At 44.8% G+C, this 17,884-nt stretch overlaps 1 protein-coding gene across 3 annotated transcripts; it reads left to right on the top strand.

Moving 5' to 3' along the window:
* The first annotated feature begins 1,581 nt into the window (after positions 1–1,581).
* Positions 1,582–16,478, top strand: AKIRIN1 (akirin 1). Of its 3 annotated transcripts, XM_055255224.2 has the most exons (5): positions 1,582–1,966; positions 8,958–9,098; positions 11,727–11,861; positions 14,125–14,196; positions 14,629–16,478. In XM_055255224.2, the coding sequence occupies exons 1-5, from the start codon at positions 1,747–1,749 to the stop codon at positions 14,637–14,639; spliced, it is 579 nt and encodes a 192-aa protein (XP_055111199.1). In that variant the 5' UTR covers positions 1,582–1,746; the 3' UTR covers positions 14,640–16,478. The 3 variants fall into 3 exon arrangements, with proteins under 3 accessions (XP_055111199.1, XP_063483934.1, XP_055111201.1); XM_063627864.1 differs by lacking the exon at positions 8,958–9,098 and having other exon boundaries at positions 1,610–1,966; XM_055255226.2 differs by lacking the exon at positions 11,727–11,861 and having other exon boundaries at positions 1,610–1,966.
* The last annotated feature ends 1,406 nt before the right edge of the window (positions 16,479–17,884 follow it).

Below are 17,884 nucleotides of genomic sequence, written 5' to 3'. Positions count from 1 at the left end.
GATTACAAGTATGCACCATCACGCCTGGCTAGTTTTTGTATTTTTAGTAGAGACAGGGTTTTACCATGTTGGCCAGGCTGGTCTCGAACTCCTAGCTTCAAGTGATCCACCCGCCTCGGCCTCCAAAGTGCTGGGATTACAGGCATGAGCCACCGCACCCAGCCGATAACTACATTTCAAATTCAGTTATAGTCTTGTTTAACCCCATGATAATTGTGATCTCCTTTTTCTCTGGCCCTAATTTTCTATTTCTAGTTTTCTAGCCTATTGTAAAGCCCCTTTATGCTCTTATGGACAAAAGAGGAGATAAAATTAACATTTGGTATGCTGATTTTAGAATTATTTCTGCAATTTTACGAAGGTAAATGCAAAAATACATGTCCTATGTTATGATATTTAAAGAATTTGTAGAGCTTACTCCGGGCACACTGCCTATGGGGTAGCCCTGTTCCACAAGAAGCAGGAAAAAAAAAAAAAAGAATTTGTAGTAACTGAAGAGGACCCAGAGAAAAGCAATAGAAAAAGAACAATGAACGGGGACTGGGGTAGTATGCCCATATTCTCCAACTCAAATATTGTGGCACATTGATGTAGCATATGGGCTAATAGAAGTGAATATCTGTAATTCGGACTGTCCTGAAAAATCCTGGAGATCTGTTGAAGACAGATCCCAGGAGTCATGGTCATTATTCAGTATATATGAGAAGGTACAAAAAGGCTTTATCCTTTCTTTGGATCAGAGATTCCTTTGATGATCTGTTGAAAACATCGGAACTGCTCCCCAGAAAAATACAGACGCGTAGAGTTTCAGAAAGCAGAACCCTCCTGTTATCTATTTATTTTTCCAGAATATCAAAAGCACTTTACAGCTGGTATTGCTGTGAAGAGTTCAGAAAGACGAGGAAGAACCTGAGCTGCCAAGTCAGATGGGAAGAATGGCAAATCAGCTACCAGCTGAAGTTCTTAACACTCTGAAGCCATTCTTAGACGGTTTAAGCCAGTGGGTGCTTTTTGTATGTTCTCAACTTTTTAAAGTAACATATCCCTTTGATGAGCTGCTTAAGGTATGGGTCAGCTATCTCAAAAATACTCCCACAAACACCCCCACCCTCGCTCCCACCCCACAAATCTGCAAATAATTTCACGGGGTTCATGGACTTGCTAAAGCCCATCCTCCAATACTCGCTTCTGTTTAAGTGCAGACTTCCCAGGGCTCAGCGGAATGCCCTTGATGACCTTTAACAATCACCCTTTTATCATGGGGACAAGAGCGGCCTGGAAGGAGGTTTTTGGAGTCACCAGACCCCCATGGCCCCTCACCAGGCCCCTTCAAGCTCTCCCCTCCCCCACGCTCGCGCAGCGCAGGTGCGAAAACCTTAGGGGCCACCCGGGCGCTACAGTCCCAAAGCGGGGGGGATGGGACCCTGGGAGGGGCGGGCGTGGGGGTGGGGGCCTTCCCGGTGTTGCTTGGTGACCACGCTCTCCGCCCAGACCGTTCCATTTCTTCAGCAGGGGGCGCCCCGGGCCGGGCCGGCACTGACCAGCCTCGCAGAGCCACCCTCTTCCGGCCTGTCCCCCTCTGCCGGGCGATGGCGTGCGCCCGTGACGTCACAGAAGGCGGGGCCAGCGCCGCTGCCGGGTGCTGGAGGCGCCATTGGAGCCGGCTTGGCTGGCGAGCCTGGCTGAGGAGCCTCTTGGGCCGCACTCACCGCCGCGTCCGCTCCCGGTCCCTGGCCCCTCAGCGGCATGGCGTGTGGGGCGACGCTGAAGCGGCCCATGGAGTTCGAGGCGGCGCTGCTGAGCCCTGGCTCCCCGAAGCGGCGGCGCTGCGCCCCTCTGCCCGGCCCCACTCCGGGCCTCAGGCCCCCGGACGTCGAGCCGCCGCCGCCGTTTCAGACGCAGACCCCACAGCAGAGTCTGCAGCAGCCCGCCCCGCCCGGCAACGAGCGGCGCCTTCCAACTCCGGGTAACCTGCGCTGCTCTGGGCTTGGCAGGAAGCCAGGCCCAGGCATTTTTCTGGGGGGAGGTGGGGGAGGGTTCGGAATACCAGGCCAGTTTACCCAGAGACCCCTTCTTTGCCTTGAGAAAAGGGAACTGGGATGCCGCTGGGCCTGGTTGCTTCCGGGGATGGGAGGCATCCGTGAGGGGTAGTGGGGCCACAGGGTCGGTTTTCGGTTTTCCTGGAGCAGGAGAGCCTGGAGGGGTGGACACCAAGAGGAAGATGCGAGTACCTCTGGCCGCTCCGGGCCCTCCCTGTCGCTGAAGCCCCTCCTTCCTCCGCTGGCCGGGTCTGCACCAAGCCACCCTGCAGATCCAGTGGGCCATGGAAAATTGGATTCTACTCACGAACCTGGCCTGGAGGGCGGGGGTGGGGTGGGGGCGGGTTACCGGGAAGGGGCGCGAGTGCGTGCTGTTTAGCGCTGTAGGGAGACATGATTTCCAGAAGTCTTTAGGGACCCAGAGGCCGCCGCAACAGTCACGGAATCCGATTTCAACCTGATCATTTCTAAGGGACTGGCCACGTTCTTTTATTATATGGCTATTGCCTCGTACCATATATGGCTTGAAATCGGTAGATCATTAGCTAGAATTTGAGAATCCTACGACGTACGGAGGTTCTACAGAACTAATAATGTAACTGTCCTTAACAGGGACTCTCCTTCAGTAAGGCGTTCCACTTTGTCCAAGGAAAAGGAAGGACTGGCGTTACAGTAGACAACCTCATAGCGCAGGAGTAGAGGGGAGGGTGCTTCAGCATTAATATTCTGCAATTTTAAAGGACTTCCGGAAATGAGGGGGCGTCTCAATAATGGATTTGGGCAAGTCGTTTCTTTGTGTGTTTTTCTATTCCTCAAGCTTAAGTAAAACCTTAGGCTCACCGTAAAATTATCCTTTTTTCACCCCTTTTCAGTAGCAGTGCCTTCAGGTTTCATTTCCTCCTTCCTCTGCATATCGATCCACAATGCAAATTGCAGGCCCTCATCCTCACACCAAGATTCCTACACCCAGCTAAAGCTCTCCCAGACTTCATATCCTTAACTCGAGTTCATTCACCTTTTTATCCTAGAATTCAAAGGACTTATGGACTGTGACCATATCCTACCTAGTCAGTCTCCTACACATTTTTTTCAAACTGTGCCTCTACTCTTTCCCCTGACCCACCGCTCTGTGCCCTTATCATGTTTTTCCCTTCTATTTGCTAATCCCAAAAGAGTAATTTCTTCAAGTCTCTTACCCATTACCTGACTAACCTGCCCATAAAAAACGCTGTTCTACTTTAAATTCCCCGGCCATTCAATGTTGTATAACCTTATGTACAGGATGAGATAATGTTTGCAAAAGTCCATTTTAAAGAACCCTCAAAGACAGGCGCCATAGATGGCCACTTGCAGTGATGTTTTGTTCTTCCCTAGCTCCTGCAGATACCTAAAGATAGTCCATAATCGTTTTGGGTCTCACTTGTGCAAATTGGAGTTCATACTTGCCCTATCTTTTGTTGAAGAACCCTCAAGATAGTTGCAAAAAGTATTTTGAAAAGTATAAAGTGATGGGTTTAATGTAAATGTTTTATTCAATACTACCCTCTAGACTAATTCGGTTATGGTTCACATTACAGTAGCTGCTTCAAAAGTGATTTTTGGGCCGGGCGAGGTGGCTTACGCCTGTAATCCCAGCACTTTGGGAGGCCATGGCGGGTGGATCACGAGATCAAGAGACCGAGACCATCCTGACCAACATGGTGAAAACCCTGTTTCTACTAAAAATAGCCGGGCGTGGTGGCGCGCTTGTAGTCCCAGCTTCTCAGGAGGCTGAGGCAAGAGAATCGCTCAAACCCGGGAGGCGGAGGTTGCATTGAGCCAAGAGCGCGCCACTGCACTCCAGCCTGGCGACAGAGCGAGACTCCGTCTTAAAAAAAAAAAAAAAGTTTATTTTTTTTGTGGGGGCAGTGGTGGCGTTCGCTTGTAATCCCGGCTACTAGGGAAGCTGAGGCAGGAGAATCTCTTGAACCCGGGAGGCAGAGGTTGCAGTGAGCGGAGATCACACCATTGTGCTCCAGCCAGGGCCACAAGAGCGAAACTCCATCTCAAAAAAAAAAAAAGAGAGAATGTGGGCAAGGCGTGGTGGCTCACACCTGCAATCCCAGCACTTTGGGAGGCTGAGGCAGGAGGATTGCTTGAGCCCAGGAATTCGAGATTAGTCTGCGCAACATAATGAGACCTTGTTTCCACAAAAGAATTCTAAGGCCGGGCGCAGTGGCTCACTCCTGTAATCCCAGCACTTTGGGAGGTGGAGGCGGGCGGATCACCTGAGGTCGGGAGTTGGAGATCACCCTGACACACATGGAGGAATCCCGTCTCTACTAAAAATACAAAATTAGCGGGGCGTGGTGGTGCATGCCTGTAATCCCAGCTACTCGGGAGGTTGAGGCAGGAGAATCGCTTGAACCTGGGAGGCGGAGATTGCGGTAAGCAGAGATGGGGCCATTGCACTTCATGCTGGGCGACGAGTGAAACTCCATCTCAAAAAAAAAAAAAAAAAAAAAATGCTAAAAAATTACCTGGGCAATTTTTCTGAAATCCTAAATGCTGCAAAGTCTGAACTGCTCCAAAAATTGAGTGTTAATATGACACTCAAAGGAAATACTTATTCATTGGAGTTTTTCTGATTTGGGGTAAGGGATGTTCAATTGGTAAGTATAATGCAACTATTACACAATCCAAAACTTCTGTGTCAGGCATTTTGGATGAGGGATGCTCAATCTGTATGGTACTTTTTGTGGAAAGGTCCTGTAAAACTAAGCCTTTCATTGCTTAAATCTTTATTGAGTGCTAGGTGAATTCCAGGCATGGAAGAAGGGTTGCTGACCGCAGGAAATATTTGTAAACATAGTGTGCAAAGCAATTAACTGATTATGACTTGAGAGTCTGCAAATAACTTCTGAATTAAGGTAGCATTTTAGCTGAGTCTTTTTGTTGTTGTTTTTTGTTTTGTTTTGTTTTGTTTTTGAGACAGAGTCGCTCTGTTGCCCAGGCTGGAGTGTAGTGGCACGATCTCGGCTCACTGCAACCGCCGTCTCCGATGTTCAAGTGATTCTCCTGCCTCAGCCTCCCCAGTAGCTGGGATTACAGGCATGCGTCACTACACTCGGCTAATTTTTTTTTTTTTTTTTTTTTGAGATGGCGTTTCGCTCTTGTTGCCCAGGCTGGAGTGCAGTAGCGTGATCTCGGCTCACTGCAACCTCCACCTCCCAGGTTCAAGCGATTCTCCTGCCTCAGCCTCCCAAAACGCTGGGATTACAGGTGCATGCCACCATGCCCGGCTAATTTTTGTATTTTTAGTGGAGACAGGGTTTCATCATATTGGTCAGGCTGGTCTCAAACACCTGACCTCAGGTGATCCGCCCGCCTCAGCCTCCCAAAGTGCTGGGATTACAGGCATGAGCCACCGCACCCGGCCTACTAATTTTTGTTTTGTTTTTTTTTTTTTTTTTTTTTTTTGAGACGGAGTCTCGCTCTGTCGCCCAGGCTGGAGTGCAGTGGCACGATCTCGGCTCACTGCAAGCTCCGCCTCCTGGGTTCACGCCATTCTCCTGCCTCAGCCTCTCCGAGTAGCTGGGACTACAGGCGCCCGCCACCACGCCCGGCTAAATTTTTTTTGTATTTATAGTAGAGACGGGGTTTCACCGTGGTCTCGATCTCCTGACCTCGTGATCCGCCCGCCTCGGCCTCCCAAAGTGCTGGGATTACAAGCGTGAGCCACCGCGCCCGGCCAATTTTTGTATTTTTTGTCAAGACAGGGTTTCACTATATTGGCCAAGCTTGTCTCAAACTCCTGACCTCAAGTACTCTGCCCGCCTCGGCCTCCCAAAGTGCTGGGATTACAGGCATGAGCCACTGCGCCTGGCTAGCTGAGTCTTGATAAAGTTTGAGCAATAGTCCCATTTCGAGCACAGGGAAACTGTGAGAGCAAGGTCCAAAAAACCCACAATTTAAGGAAAGAATCATGTAACTAAATTATAGTGGAATCCAGATGGAACCAGGAAAATAAATTGAGGCCAGATCTTGGAAAGTATTGACTGCTGTGTTCAAGAGTTTGAATTTTGGTTTGTAGCAGATAGGAACACTGTAGAGTTTGGAGGATGGGCTTAGACCTGAAAGAATCTGGCAGCACAACCTCAAATAATGGAGGCAAGGATTAAAATTATCCACTATTAAAAAGAAATTTGAGTTTTTCTTGTTAAAAATATCATGTGCTTTATATGGCCTTCTTCAGAAGAAAATCATGTCTAACTTTCTTATTTTTCTCCCATGGATACCGTGTTTAGATTCTTGGACTTCTTAGTCCTACCACCCTCAAAATTGTATCTTTCCATTTGTTAACATTGCAATACATGAGGCAGAGGTTTATCAAAGACCTTCTGTTCTCTTGAGCATTGTCCTCGTACTTGTCCTTTCTTGTTTCAAGTATTTGCAGTTCTTATCCTTGTATTGGCTCTGGCTTGAGGAATAAGACATTTTAAAATAAAGTGGGGGCAGTGGGGGCTCATGCCTGTATTCTCAGCACTTTGGGAGGCTGAGGCAAGCGGATCAGCTGAGGTCAGGAGTTTGAGACCAGCCTGGCCAACATGGTGAAACTCTGTCTCTACTAAAAATACAAAAAATTAGCTGGGTGTGGTGGCGGGCACCTGAAATCCAGACTACTTTGGAGGCTGACGCAGGAGAATTGCTTTAACCTGGGAGGTAGAGGTTGCAGTGAGCTGAGATTGTGCTATTGCACTACAGCCTGGGCGACAGAGTGAGACTCTCTTAAAAAATAAAATGAGGTGAAAACTTAATAAATTCAGGAATCTAAAATACGAACTTCACAGCACTGTTTTTTGGTTTTGTTTTGTTTTTTGAGACAGTCTTACTCTGTCGCCCAGGCTGGAGTCCAATGGGGTGATCTCAGCTCACTGCAATCTCTGCCTCCTGGGTTGAAGCAATTCTCCTGCTTTGGCCTCCCAAGTCGCTGGGATTACAGGTGCACACCACCATGCCCAGCTAATTTTTGTATTTTTAGTAGAGACAATTTCGCCATGTTGGCCAGGCTGGTCTCTAACACCTGACCTTAGGTGATCCACCTGCCTAGGCCTCCCAAAGTGCTGGGATTACAGGCGTGAGCCACCATGCACAGGCTTTTTTTCTTTTTTTTGATACTGGGTCTCGTTATGTTGCTCAGGCTGGCCTCAAGTGATACTCCCAGTTTGGCCTTCCAAAGTGCTGGATTACAGGCATGAGCCACCGTGCCTGGCCCATAGCACTCTTGGTTTTTTGTTTTTGTTTTTGTATTTTTTTTTGAGACAGAGTCTCATTGTGTTGCCCAGGCTGGAGTGCAGTGGCAGTCTTGGCTCAGTGCAACCTCCGCCTCCCCGGTTCAAGAGATTCTCCTGCCTCAGCTTCCCGAGTAGCTGGGACTACAGGCGCGTGCCACCACGCCCGGCTAATTTTTTGTATTTTTAGTAGAGACGGTGTTTCACCATGTTAGCCAAGATAGTCTCAATCTGATGACCTTGTGATCTGCCTGCCTCAGCCTCCCAAAGTGCTGGGATTACAGGTATAAGCCACCATACCCAGCTGGCTCATAGCACTCTTAAAGCATCTCCTACATTGTTCCAGTATTTAGCCTGAAAGTTAGGGAAGTTGACTATGTGTGGAACCACTTGAATTCATGTCAGTTCCTGGACTGTACTGTCACTTGTTTTATGACATTATTGTTACCTTTGGTTTTTATTTTTACCACCTTATCAGGTAGGTATTTAATGTTTATATTGAAGAAGATCCTGAATAACTTCTCAAGGTTATAATCACACAGCTAGTAAGAAGGAAAGTGGCATTGTTAATACCTCCCACCATTTAAAAAAAAAAGGTGGTTATAGCAAAGTATACACTAGAAAATAATTTGAGTTGTTTGAGATGGATACAGTTATCTCTTTTTTTAAATTAGTAGGTACAAACAAAGAACTTGAAAACCACATCCTTTTAGATTCTTTGTTGTTTCTAGGAGTGTATTTCAAGGTGGTTAGTAATTTGTGTTTCCTGGGCTCCCTTTAATAGTGTTAGCAAATTTGCTTTGTGATTACCTTGACTTATAATCTCCCCACACACTGAGTTGCCTCTTAGGATCAGAAAATTATTTTCTAAGCCCTGACCATCACTTCTAGGCATTAAATCTCACTTCTTTCCTTGGTCAATGTCCACACTGTAAACATAATGGTTTCTGCTGCCCTCTTTCCCAAAGTTTGTTTTGGTTTTTTTTTTTAGATAAATCACCCAGGCTCCCTTGTGGTTTTTTTTTGAGACGAGATTTTGCTCTGTTGTTCAGGCTAGTCTCCTGGGCTCAAGGGATCCTCCCGTCTCAGCCTGCAGAGTAGCTGGGATTACACCCAGCTTTGGAGCCACCACTTCCAGCTTCAAAGATGCTTTTTTAAAGTCCCATATGGGACAAGAGCTTCCTTGTTAGAAGGCCTTGGGCAGTATGAGACTCACCCCTTAATACCATAGGTTGTGAAATTGTAAAATTTAAAGGAGATTAAAAAATAATCCCTGTTAGGTAAACAGAGGTTTCTTTTACTGTAAATTGTACTAGTTAACCATCCAGCTAACTGCAGATCTTGTGTTCATTGTCACAGGAAAACAAGTAAAGGGAACTCTGGCTGGTTTATGCCAAAGTAGCTATTCTTTTATGCATTGTTGAAATAGTGGCAATAAGAACATACTGTCTTTGAAGCCACTGGGGAGTGCTTGGTACGGTATAAACATTTTGCTTGTTTATGTCAGGGGAGGGGGAGATTGAGACCTACATGCCAAAGGGAGTATCTAAAGTCTAGTCAGAAGATCTTTGTCTCTTCCCACTTCTGAAGAAAGTTTGAAGAAATGAGACAATAAAGTGAAAGCTCAAGTTTGTTTCTTTTTTATTAGAGCAAATTTTTCAGAACATAAAACAAGAATATAGTCGTTATCAGAGGTGGAGACATTTAGAAGTTGTTCTTAATCAGAGTGAAGCTTGTGCTTCGGAAAGTCAACCTCACTCCTCAGCACTCACAGCACCTAGCTCTCCAGGTAAGCCCACTTTGATCTGCAAAATCCGCATTAAGAGTTTGTAAATGGTACTTACGATGATGAATCCAGAATTGGCCTCCTCTAATGTAATAAAATTGCTAAAGTGGATGTATTAATATTTACAGATATTTTTAAAACTATACAGTCATGAAATCAGAAGAAACCTCACATTGATTTGATGTGCTTCCATCCACCCAGTACAAGAATATCTTCCTGTATAACTGCAGTGTGTAATATTGTAGCCAGTGTGTAATAAATAGCCACATGTGGGCTATTTAATTTTAAACTAATTAAAATTAGATAAAATTCTGGCTGGCTGAGGTGGCTCATGCCTGTAATCCTAGCACTTTGGGAGGCTGAGGCAGGCGGATCTCCTGAGGTCAAGAGTTCAAGACCAGCCTGGCCAACATGGCAAAACCTCATCTCTACTAAAAATACAAAAAAATTAGCCAGGCATGGTGGCTCGCACCTGTAATCCCAGCTACTCGGGAGGCTGAGGTTGCAGTGAGCTGAGATCACACCACTGTACTCCAGCCTGGGTGACAGTGAGTCTCTGTTTCAAAAAAAAAAATAAAATAAAGTTTTTTTAAAATTCTCTTCCTCAGGTTCAGTAGTCACATTTCAGGTACTCATTAGCCACATATGGCTGTTGTATTCTATATGCAGTTACAAGATATTTCCATAATTGCAGAAAGCTCTGTTCAGCAGGGGCTGGTCATTATTGACAAATGGTCAAAGAGGATGTGCTAAAAAATAGAATCTCAAGGTTGGAGACAATCTTTATGGTCATGTAGTGACTCAGTTTTGCCTGCCATATTGCCTCCTGTTGGGGTTCAACAGCCCAGTGTTTGACCATCTCCAGTGGTGGTGAACTCTGTCTCCTTTAATAGTAGAAGAGTCTTTTTTTCCTCACAAAGTATTCTACCTAACAGTTCTAAAGGTTAAAAGTTACCTTGATTAAAAATTGTCTGCTTACAAAATATAAACTGGGGTTTGCCCGGAATTAGGGTTAGGGGAGAATGAGGAGATACTGCTTGATGGGTGAGGGCTTTTAGATTTTGTAGTAATGGAAGTGTTCTGGAACTAGAAGTGGTGGTAGTAGTGCAACATTTTGATTATGCTAAATGCCACTGACTTGTTTGCTTTAAAGTGATTACTTTTATGTTATGTGAGTTTTACCTCAACAAATTATTTTTTTTTAATCCAGAGTTCCTGGCTCTGGAACTGCACCCTTTCTGATTGCTCTTGCACATACATGATAAACCTGTCAGTGGTTACAACTAGCACTATTCTCTTGAGATTTCAGTAATATAATTTTAAAGTAATAGGAGATGTTTTGGTTAGATTTTATTTGTAGAGAAAAAAATATCCTTGAGTTAGTTTAAGCAAAAAATTACTTGTTTCAGTGTGTTAAATGGCTTACAGGCTAACAAATGGCCAAAGAAACAGATTTTAGCCTGAGCTTTGAGGAACACCTGAGAACTGGGCTGCCACCAGGGCTGCTGCCTGTTTTTGTTTTTTGTTTATTTGTTTGTTTTTTGAGATGGAATCTTGCTCTGTCGCCCAGGCTGGAGTGCAGTGGCGTCATCTCAGCTCACTGGAACCTTTGCCTCCCAGGTTCAAGCGATTCTCCTGTCTCAGCCTCCTGAGTAGCTGGGACTACAGGTGCCCACCAGCACGCCCAGCTATTTTTTTGTATTTTTAGTAGAGGTGGGGTTTCACCATGTTGGCCAGGCTGGTCTCGAACTCCTGACCTCAAGTGATCCACCTGTCTTGTCCTCCAAAGTGCTGGGATTACAGGCGAGAGCCACCACGCCTGGCCAAGGCTGCTGCTTTTATCATCAGAAAGCCACTTGTGGGATCTGTTCACTTGCCAGCTCCAGAACCAGGCTGGTAGAAGCTTATCCCTGCGACTTATCTCTGTACTGAATTCAAATCTTCTGTGAGTGAACCTGATTAGGAGAACCTTTTTTTTTTTTTTTTTTTGAGACAGTTTCGCTCTTGTTGCCCCATTTGGAGTGCAGTGGTGTGATCTCGGCTCACTGCAATCTCCGCCTCTCAGGTTCAAGCGATTCTCCTTTCTCAGCCTCCCAAGTAGCTAGAATTACAGGTGCCCATCACCACGCCCAGCTAATTTTTTTGTATTTTTAGTAGAGACAGAGGTTTCTCCATGTTGGTCAGGCTGGTCCCGAACTCCCAACCTCAGGTGAGCCACCCACCTCGACCTCCCAGAGTGCTGGGATTACAGGCATGGCCACTGCGCCCAGCCTTTTTTTCTTTTCTTTTCTTTTCTTTTTTTTTTTTTTTTTTTTTTTTTTTTTGAGATGGTGTTTTACTCTTGTTGCCCAGGCTGGAGTGCAGTGGCACAATCTTGGCTCACTGCAACCCTGCAACCGCCACCTCTTGGGTTCAAGCAATTCCTCTGCCTCAGCCTCCCGAGTAGCTGGGATTATGGGCATGCCCTACCACGCCCAGATAATTTTGTATTTTTAGTACAGACTGGGTTTCTCCACGTTGGTCAGGCGGTTCTCCACCTCAGATGATCTGCCTGCCTCGGCCTCCCAAAGTGCTGGGATTACAGGTGTGAACCACCGCACCTGGCCCAAACTCACTTTTTCTTTTGGCCAGGTTCCTCATGGATGAAGAAGGACCAGCCCACCTTTACCCTCCGACAAGTTGGAATAATATGTGAGCGCCTCTTAAAAGACTATGAAGATAAAATTCGGGAGGAGTATGAGCAAATCCTCAATACCAAACTAGCAGGTAGGCCGAGGCAGTGACTGCCATTGTCATTAACAGGGTTCAGTTAAAAATTAACACCAGTTAAATAACTTAGAAAAAGATAGTAGGACCTCATGCAAGGGAGTTTATTGAGTTGTGGGTATGGAAGTTACTCTTTGGTGATTGTAAACATATCATTTATACATTATATGGAAGGACTTTTTTTTTTTTTTTGAGACAGAGTTTTGCTCTTGTTGCCCAGGCTGACACCACAACCTCCGCCTCCCAGGTTCAAACGATTCTCCTGCCTCAGCCTCCAGAGTAGCTGGGATTACAGGCATGCGTCACCATGCCTGGCTAATTTTTTTTTGTATATTTAGTAGAGACAGGGTTTCTCCGTGTTGGTCAGGCTGGTCTCGAACTCCTGACCTCAGGTGATCCACCCATCTCGGCCTCCCAAAATGCTGGGATTACAGACCTGAGCCACCGCGCCCGGCCAGGACTTTGTTTTTTAAATAGAGGCAAGGTTTTGCTGTGAGCCCAGCTCTAGGAGTCTCCAGCTCCAGGCCTCAAGAAATACTCCACCTCAGCTTCCCAGAGTGCTGGCATTACAGGAGTGCTACACCTTGCCCAGTGGGAGGGATTTTTCATTTGCATTTCTGAAAAGAAACAAACCAAGGTCTTGCAAGAATTTTCCATATCAATGAAGGCATTGAGTAGGCCATTTGGGCTAGCTGGCTGGTAAACGGATAGTTGTGATACTGTACTAAACTCTCAACAGGTGTTATGGAAGAGTTCAGTATTGTCAACATATTCAAACTTCCTAGTAGAAGTCATAGTTATGGATGTGGAGAGTTGGGTGTGATTTGGGAGGAACAGTAGAGTAAAAGCAAGGCTAGGGCAGGTTAGAACAAGGGTAGTGATCAATGATGGCAACAAGTAAAGCCTTCTGTGAAAGAAAGATCTGAATCAGAAATAGGAAATAGTACCTGTTTAGTGAAAGTGGATAATATTCCACATTAAACCACAGTACTGTATGTCAAGCACAAATCTCATCATACTCTTTTTCTGATTAAAGTCCTCAGCTGTACCCTATGGGATATAGGTCAAGATCTGTTGCTTAGGGTGACAGTGTGAGTAATTAAGAAATTTATGGGCAGCTTTCATGCTTTGCTGCTGTGTAATCATCAGAGAGTGAAGAAGCACAACTTTTTCCTGTAACACTATTGTTTCCTAATCTGGTGACCCACACAACGTGGTTCCTCAGAATATTAATAGATCTGTTTTATACTGGGAGCTGTTGGGTTAAGCAAAGTTAAATGAGTTCCTTTATAGTAGAACTACTTTGATCCTTTAATATGTATTATAAGAAGAAGCTCTAGGCCAGGCACGGTGGCTCACGCCTGTAATCCCAGCACTTTGGGAGGCCGAGGCGGGCGGATCACAAGGTCAGGAGATCGAGACCATGCTGGCTAACACGGTGAAACCCCGTCTCTACTAAAAATACAAAAAATTAGCCGGGCGTGGTGGTGGGCACCTGTAGTCCCAGCTACTCGGGAGGCTGAGGCAGGAGAATGGCGTGAATCCGGGAGGCAGAGGTTGCAGTGAGCCGAGATCACGCCACTGCACTCCAGCTTGGGCGACAGAGTGAGACTCTGTCTCAAAAAAAAAAAAAAAACAGAAGCTCTAATATATCATTCCCTCTCCCACTCCCACCTTAATACTGTTTCAGTCAGCTGGTTGTAAGTCACTTCTTTGTTCACAGATGTCAGGCTACCTTCTTCCTTTCTACTCAGTTTCCCCTCAAAAGGTGGTACTTCTGTGGAACTGTTTGCAATTAAATGGTATAGATTTTCGCTTAGCTTTCTAGCCATCCCACATTTCTTCCACTCATGTTTTTCACTCAATGTGTGTTGAAATGTATAACAAGAAAAGAGTTTCAAAGATTCATGTCCCATGGGAGATGGGCTGAAATTTGCTGGCTATGGTAGTGAGCATACTTCTCTGTCTTGGGAGGCTATTAATAGGAGATGGAGTTATGTCAGGGGGGAGAGGTTATCAGGAAAATACCATTATATACCATCAGTGACCAATTCTAGAAGCCAAGGATTTGGTTCTGGGTTCTAAGAGGAACAGATCTCAGTGACCTTTATATAAGGTCAGTGGACCTTAATACAAGGACGTTTATAAGGAGGGCCTGAGAGGGTGAAGAATTCAAACTGGGAAGCTATTTGTGATCCTGACACTTGATTCTTAAAAATTGAGGGAGAGTTGCTGAGGATAAGTATGTACCGTCTTCTCACAGAACAATATGAATCTTTTGTGAAATTCACACATGATCAGATTATGCGACGGTATGGGACAAGGCCAACAAGCTGTAAGTATTGCCACATTTTCTTTGAATTTTCCAAGTTTCAAGAACAAAATTTCTACACTGAAACTTACCTTCTGAGAGTAAAAAGTCCCTGTGAAGTAAAATGTGCCCGCCACTGTGCTAAGCGTATTAAATCCACACCAAAGCTTATATAATCCTCACAGTGACCCTATGAGGGAGTACTATTATTAGCTCCATTTTACTGGTAAAGATAGCACTTAAAAAGGTTAAATAATTTGCCCAAGCTTGTACAGCTAGTGGTTCAGCTAGGATTAAAATCTAGGTAGTCTGACTTGAGCACCAATTTGTTACCTGTCTTTTCTCCAGAAAGATAGTTTCAGTTGTTAATTTATGAAAGTTGATTCCTTAAGTTAAAGCATGACACTACAATTTTTAGTATTCTTACCCTTTTTGTTTTTTATTCCTAATTTACAGATGTGTCCTGAAGCTTTGTCACATATCTGGGTACCAGGTTTGACCTCAAGAGATGGCTGCTGTACACTTTTTGCAACTGGTTTGATGTCACATTTCAGCTCCAACTTTGCATCCTGAGAACACTTAAACGTTTCTGCAGGTCCATTTTATACAACTTGAAAGACTGTAAAACTTTCTGGTTGCCACAAGCATATCTTTCTTTTCTGCTCATCCAATAAACAGCTGTGCCCTACTGTGATAGATTTTCCAAACAAAAATACCTGGAGCAGCAGTTTAGCAAAATATGCCTTCAGTGGCACTCAACAAATGGAGTTTCCCCAAGCACAGTTCTGTAAGAAGTGTGTGTGAGAGTGTGTGTATATGTGTGTATGTGTATTTTAAGTTATTATTTGTATTGTGCAAAAATTTTTTTTGATCTTGGGGATTCTGGCTGTGAATTTGGTGCACGACAGTTATGGTAAAAAAACATTTGCTTGGTCTACAGAAGATCATTAATGTTTTGTGACCATATAAGTTGTAACAGTGGATTGTTTTTATGTGTAGGTATTGTTAAATACAGGGACTGTTTCCAGGCACAGAATATGAATCGTAAGTTAGGATGGACATTAGATGTGATTATGATAATAAAGCGAAGGTCTGTGGTCCTACATCTACAGACACGTGGTGAGAAATTAGAACAAACTGGAGATGGGCCATTGACACATGGACTCTGCCTGGGTGTGTTAGGAAAATACTTTTGACTCCAAGCCTTAAAATACTCACATGGAGTCGGCGCTCACCTCATTCACACAATCATCATAGAGCTCCCTGGACACTGAACCTCTAAAGGGAAAAGGTCTACCCTGGAGCAGGAGCATCAGGGTTAGCTTGGGGAGCATGAGAGGTGAGCTCAGGGCTAGGCCTGGGCCAGGCCCCGGCAGCACTGCTACTTGGGAGGAGCCACTTCACCTTTGTATTAGTTATTAAAAAATATAATTTGGGCTGGGCGCAGTGGCTCACGCCTGTAATCCCAGCACTTTGGGAGTCCGAGGCATGCGGAACACTTGAGGTCGGGAGTTGGAGACCACCCTGGCCAATATGGTGAAACCCCATCTCTACTAAAAATACAACAAAATTAGCCGGGTGTGGTGGCAGGCGCCTGTAATCCCAGTTGCTTGGGAGGCTGAGGCAGGAGAATCACTTGAACCCTGGAGGTGGCGGTTGCAGTGAGCACAGATTGCGCCACTGCACTCCAGCCTGGGCAACAAAACGAGTCTTCGTCTCAAAAAAAAAAAAAAAAAAAACCAGAATCTGGATCCTTTGGTCAGGTTCTCCCAAATTCTTTTCAGGTGTCCATGGTCAACTGCTTCAGCTTTGTTTTGGCAACCCCCTGCCCGAAGTCGCATATAGGCTGTTCTTCACCTTGTTTCCAAGGCTGAGGAACAGAAAGTAGCCTCTGTTTTGAGGAGGTGGAAGTTAAGTATACATTTATTTTTTACTGTGACTTGTTCAGGACCACATTTTACAAAATGCCTTGTTTCCTTTATTGTTTCTGGAAAGGAAAGTTCTATTAATATTGTTTTACTTTGAATATAGAATAGTTTTTTTAATTAGGGCTTATTTTGAAAAATTCTGAGTTTAATTCAAATGTATGCCAGTACCTTCCAAAGTAAGGTAATATTCAGAGACAGTTGTTCTGATCAGATGGCTTAGAGAAATTTCTGGAATATTCACATTCGAAGATTCCTTATTAATGAATGTCTTTGACTTAAATCTAACCAAAAACTGCAACATTATTCTTTGTACATTTTCATTATATAGTGTTAACAAGCTTAGTTGCAAACAAATAAAATACTTAAGCTATTTGTTTACCTTGCCTTCTTAATACTGTGATAATGTTTATTAATTCAGAGAACTTATGTGAGAGCTGCTATAACCATTTCCCCAGTTCAACATTGCATTGAAAATTTATGGACCTTTTAAAAAAAAAAAGTCCAACAGTGATTTTTTTTTTTTTTAATAATTAAAGAATGATTTTACTTCGTATTTGAAGGGCGATTTGTTTCATCACTTCTTTTTTCAGGGTAGTCACTTGTTCCTAAAAGAGGAACATAGCAGTGGCTGTAATGGGAATGGCTCTGCAGTGGGCTAGTCACACCAAAATAAGGAAAGGGCAGCTGTGGGAGCCATCAGAAGCTGTGGAGGCTGGACTGGTAATGGGGAATGCTGCCCCACTGAAGTCTTGTTTTAGAGATCAGTGTGATGTGCTCACTTAACTATAAAGTGTCAGCCCCCATTCCAACTAAGTGGCTCCTGGCTGGGAAGTAGAGTAGGTTTCTCTAAGGAAAATGACACCTGCTCACCCCACCCTCTCACTATACCACATTGTTGTTAGGCTATCGTAACAACATACCGTATAATGATGAGGTTTCCCTCTGAGGCCACAAGGTAAGACCAAACCACCAGGGCTGGGTTTTGGGATCCCCTCTAAAAAGACCACACATGTTTGTTTAGTGTTTAGAGAAAAGACAACTCTTGGGACAGAAAATGGGGACCTGGAAGGTAGGTCTCAGACTAGTGAATGAAAGAATTTTTCCCTAGACCTTGATTTCTAGAGCTTGAATTTAAGGGCACTCCCAGGTAGGGAAATGTCTTTGTCCCATGGAAATTATAGACCAAGGAAGATGTCAACCTACAAAAACATATAAGGGTCTCTCAGGACCAGCGTTTTCAGAATATCTGGTGAGCTAGTTTAATTTTTTTCTCTATTTTAATTCCAGTTATTATCCTTGTTAAAGTCTTAAGCTTAAGGGGAAAAAAAAGAGTAAGTGTCCATCCTTGGGTCAGAAGTTAAAAGGAAGATCAGAGCTCCTAAGGCAGTGATCATTGTTAAGATCTTCCAAAGGGGAAGACCGTCAGGGAGTACAAGAATTTAAGCCAGCGGGGCGTGGTGGTGCACGCCTGTAATCCCAGCACTTTGGAAGGCTGAGGTGGGCAGATCACTTGAGGTCAGGAGTTTGAGACCAGCCTGACCAACATGGTAAAACCTCATCTCTACTAAAATACAAAAATTAGCCGGGCGTAGTGGCGGGCGCCTGTAACAATCTCAGCTACTTGGAAGGCTGAGGCTGGAGAATCACCTGAAACCATGAGGCGGAGGTTGCAGTGAGCCGAGATTGCGCCATTGCACTCCAGCCTGGCAACAGAGCGAGACTATGTCTTAAAAAAAAAAAAGGATTTAAGCCAACCTTTCAAACCTGGTGAATCTTCTTACCAT

Source organism: Symphalangus syndactylus, chromosome 12 (genome assembly GCF_028878055.3).
Source record: "Symphalangus syndactylus isolate Jambi chromosome 12, NHGRI_mSymSyn1-v2.1_pri, whole genome shotgun sequence".
Taxonomy (NCBI): Eukaryota; Metazoa; Chordata; class Mammalia; order Primates; family Hylobatidae; genus Symphalangus; species Symphalangus syndactylus.
Note: the sequence above shows the minus strand (reverse complement) of the source record. Positions and strands in the feature narration are given on the sequence as shown.

Excerpts from the sequence above, each read along its gene's own strand:
- AKIRIN1 (XM_055255224.2), top strand. The coding sequence starts at position 1,747 with ATGGCGTGTGGGGCGACGCTGAAGCGGCCCATGGAGTTCGAGGCGGCG. Across the intron at positions 1,967-8,957 it reads GCGGCGCCTTCCAACTCCGG|AGCAAATTTTTCAGAACATA; the intron begins GTAACCTGCGCT and ends CTTTTTTATTAG. Across the intron at positions 11,862-14,124 it reads CCTCAATACCAAACTAGCAG|AACAATATGAATCTTTTGTG; the intron begins GTAGGCCGAGGC and ends GTCTTCTCACAG.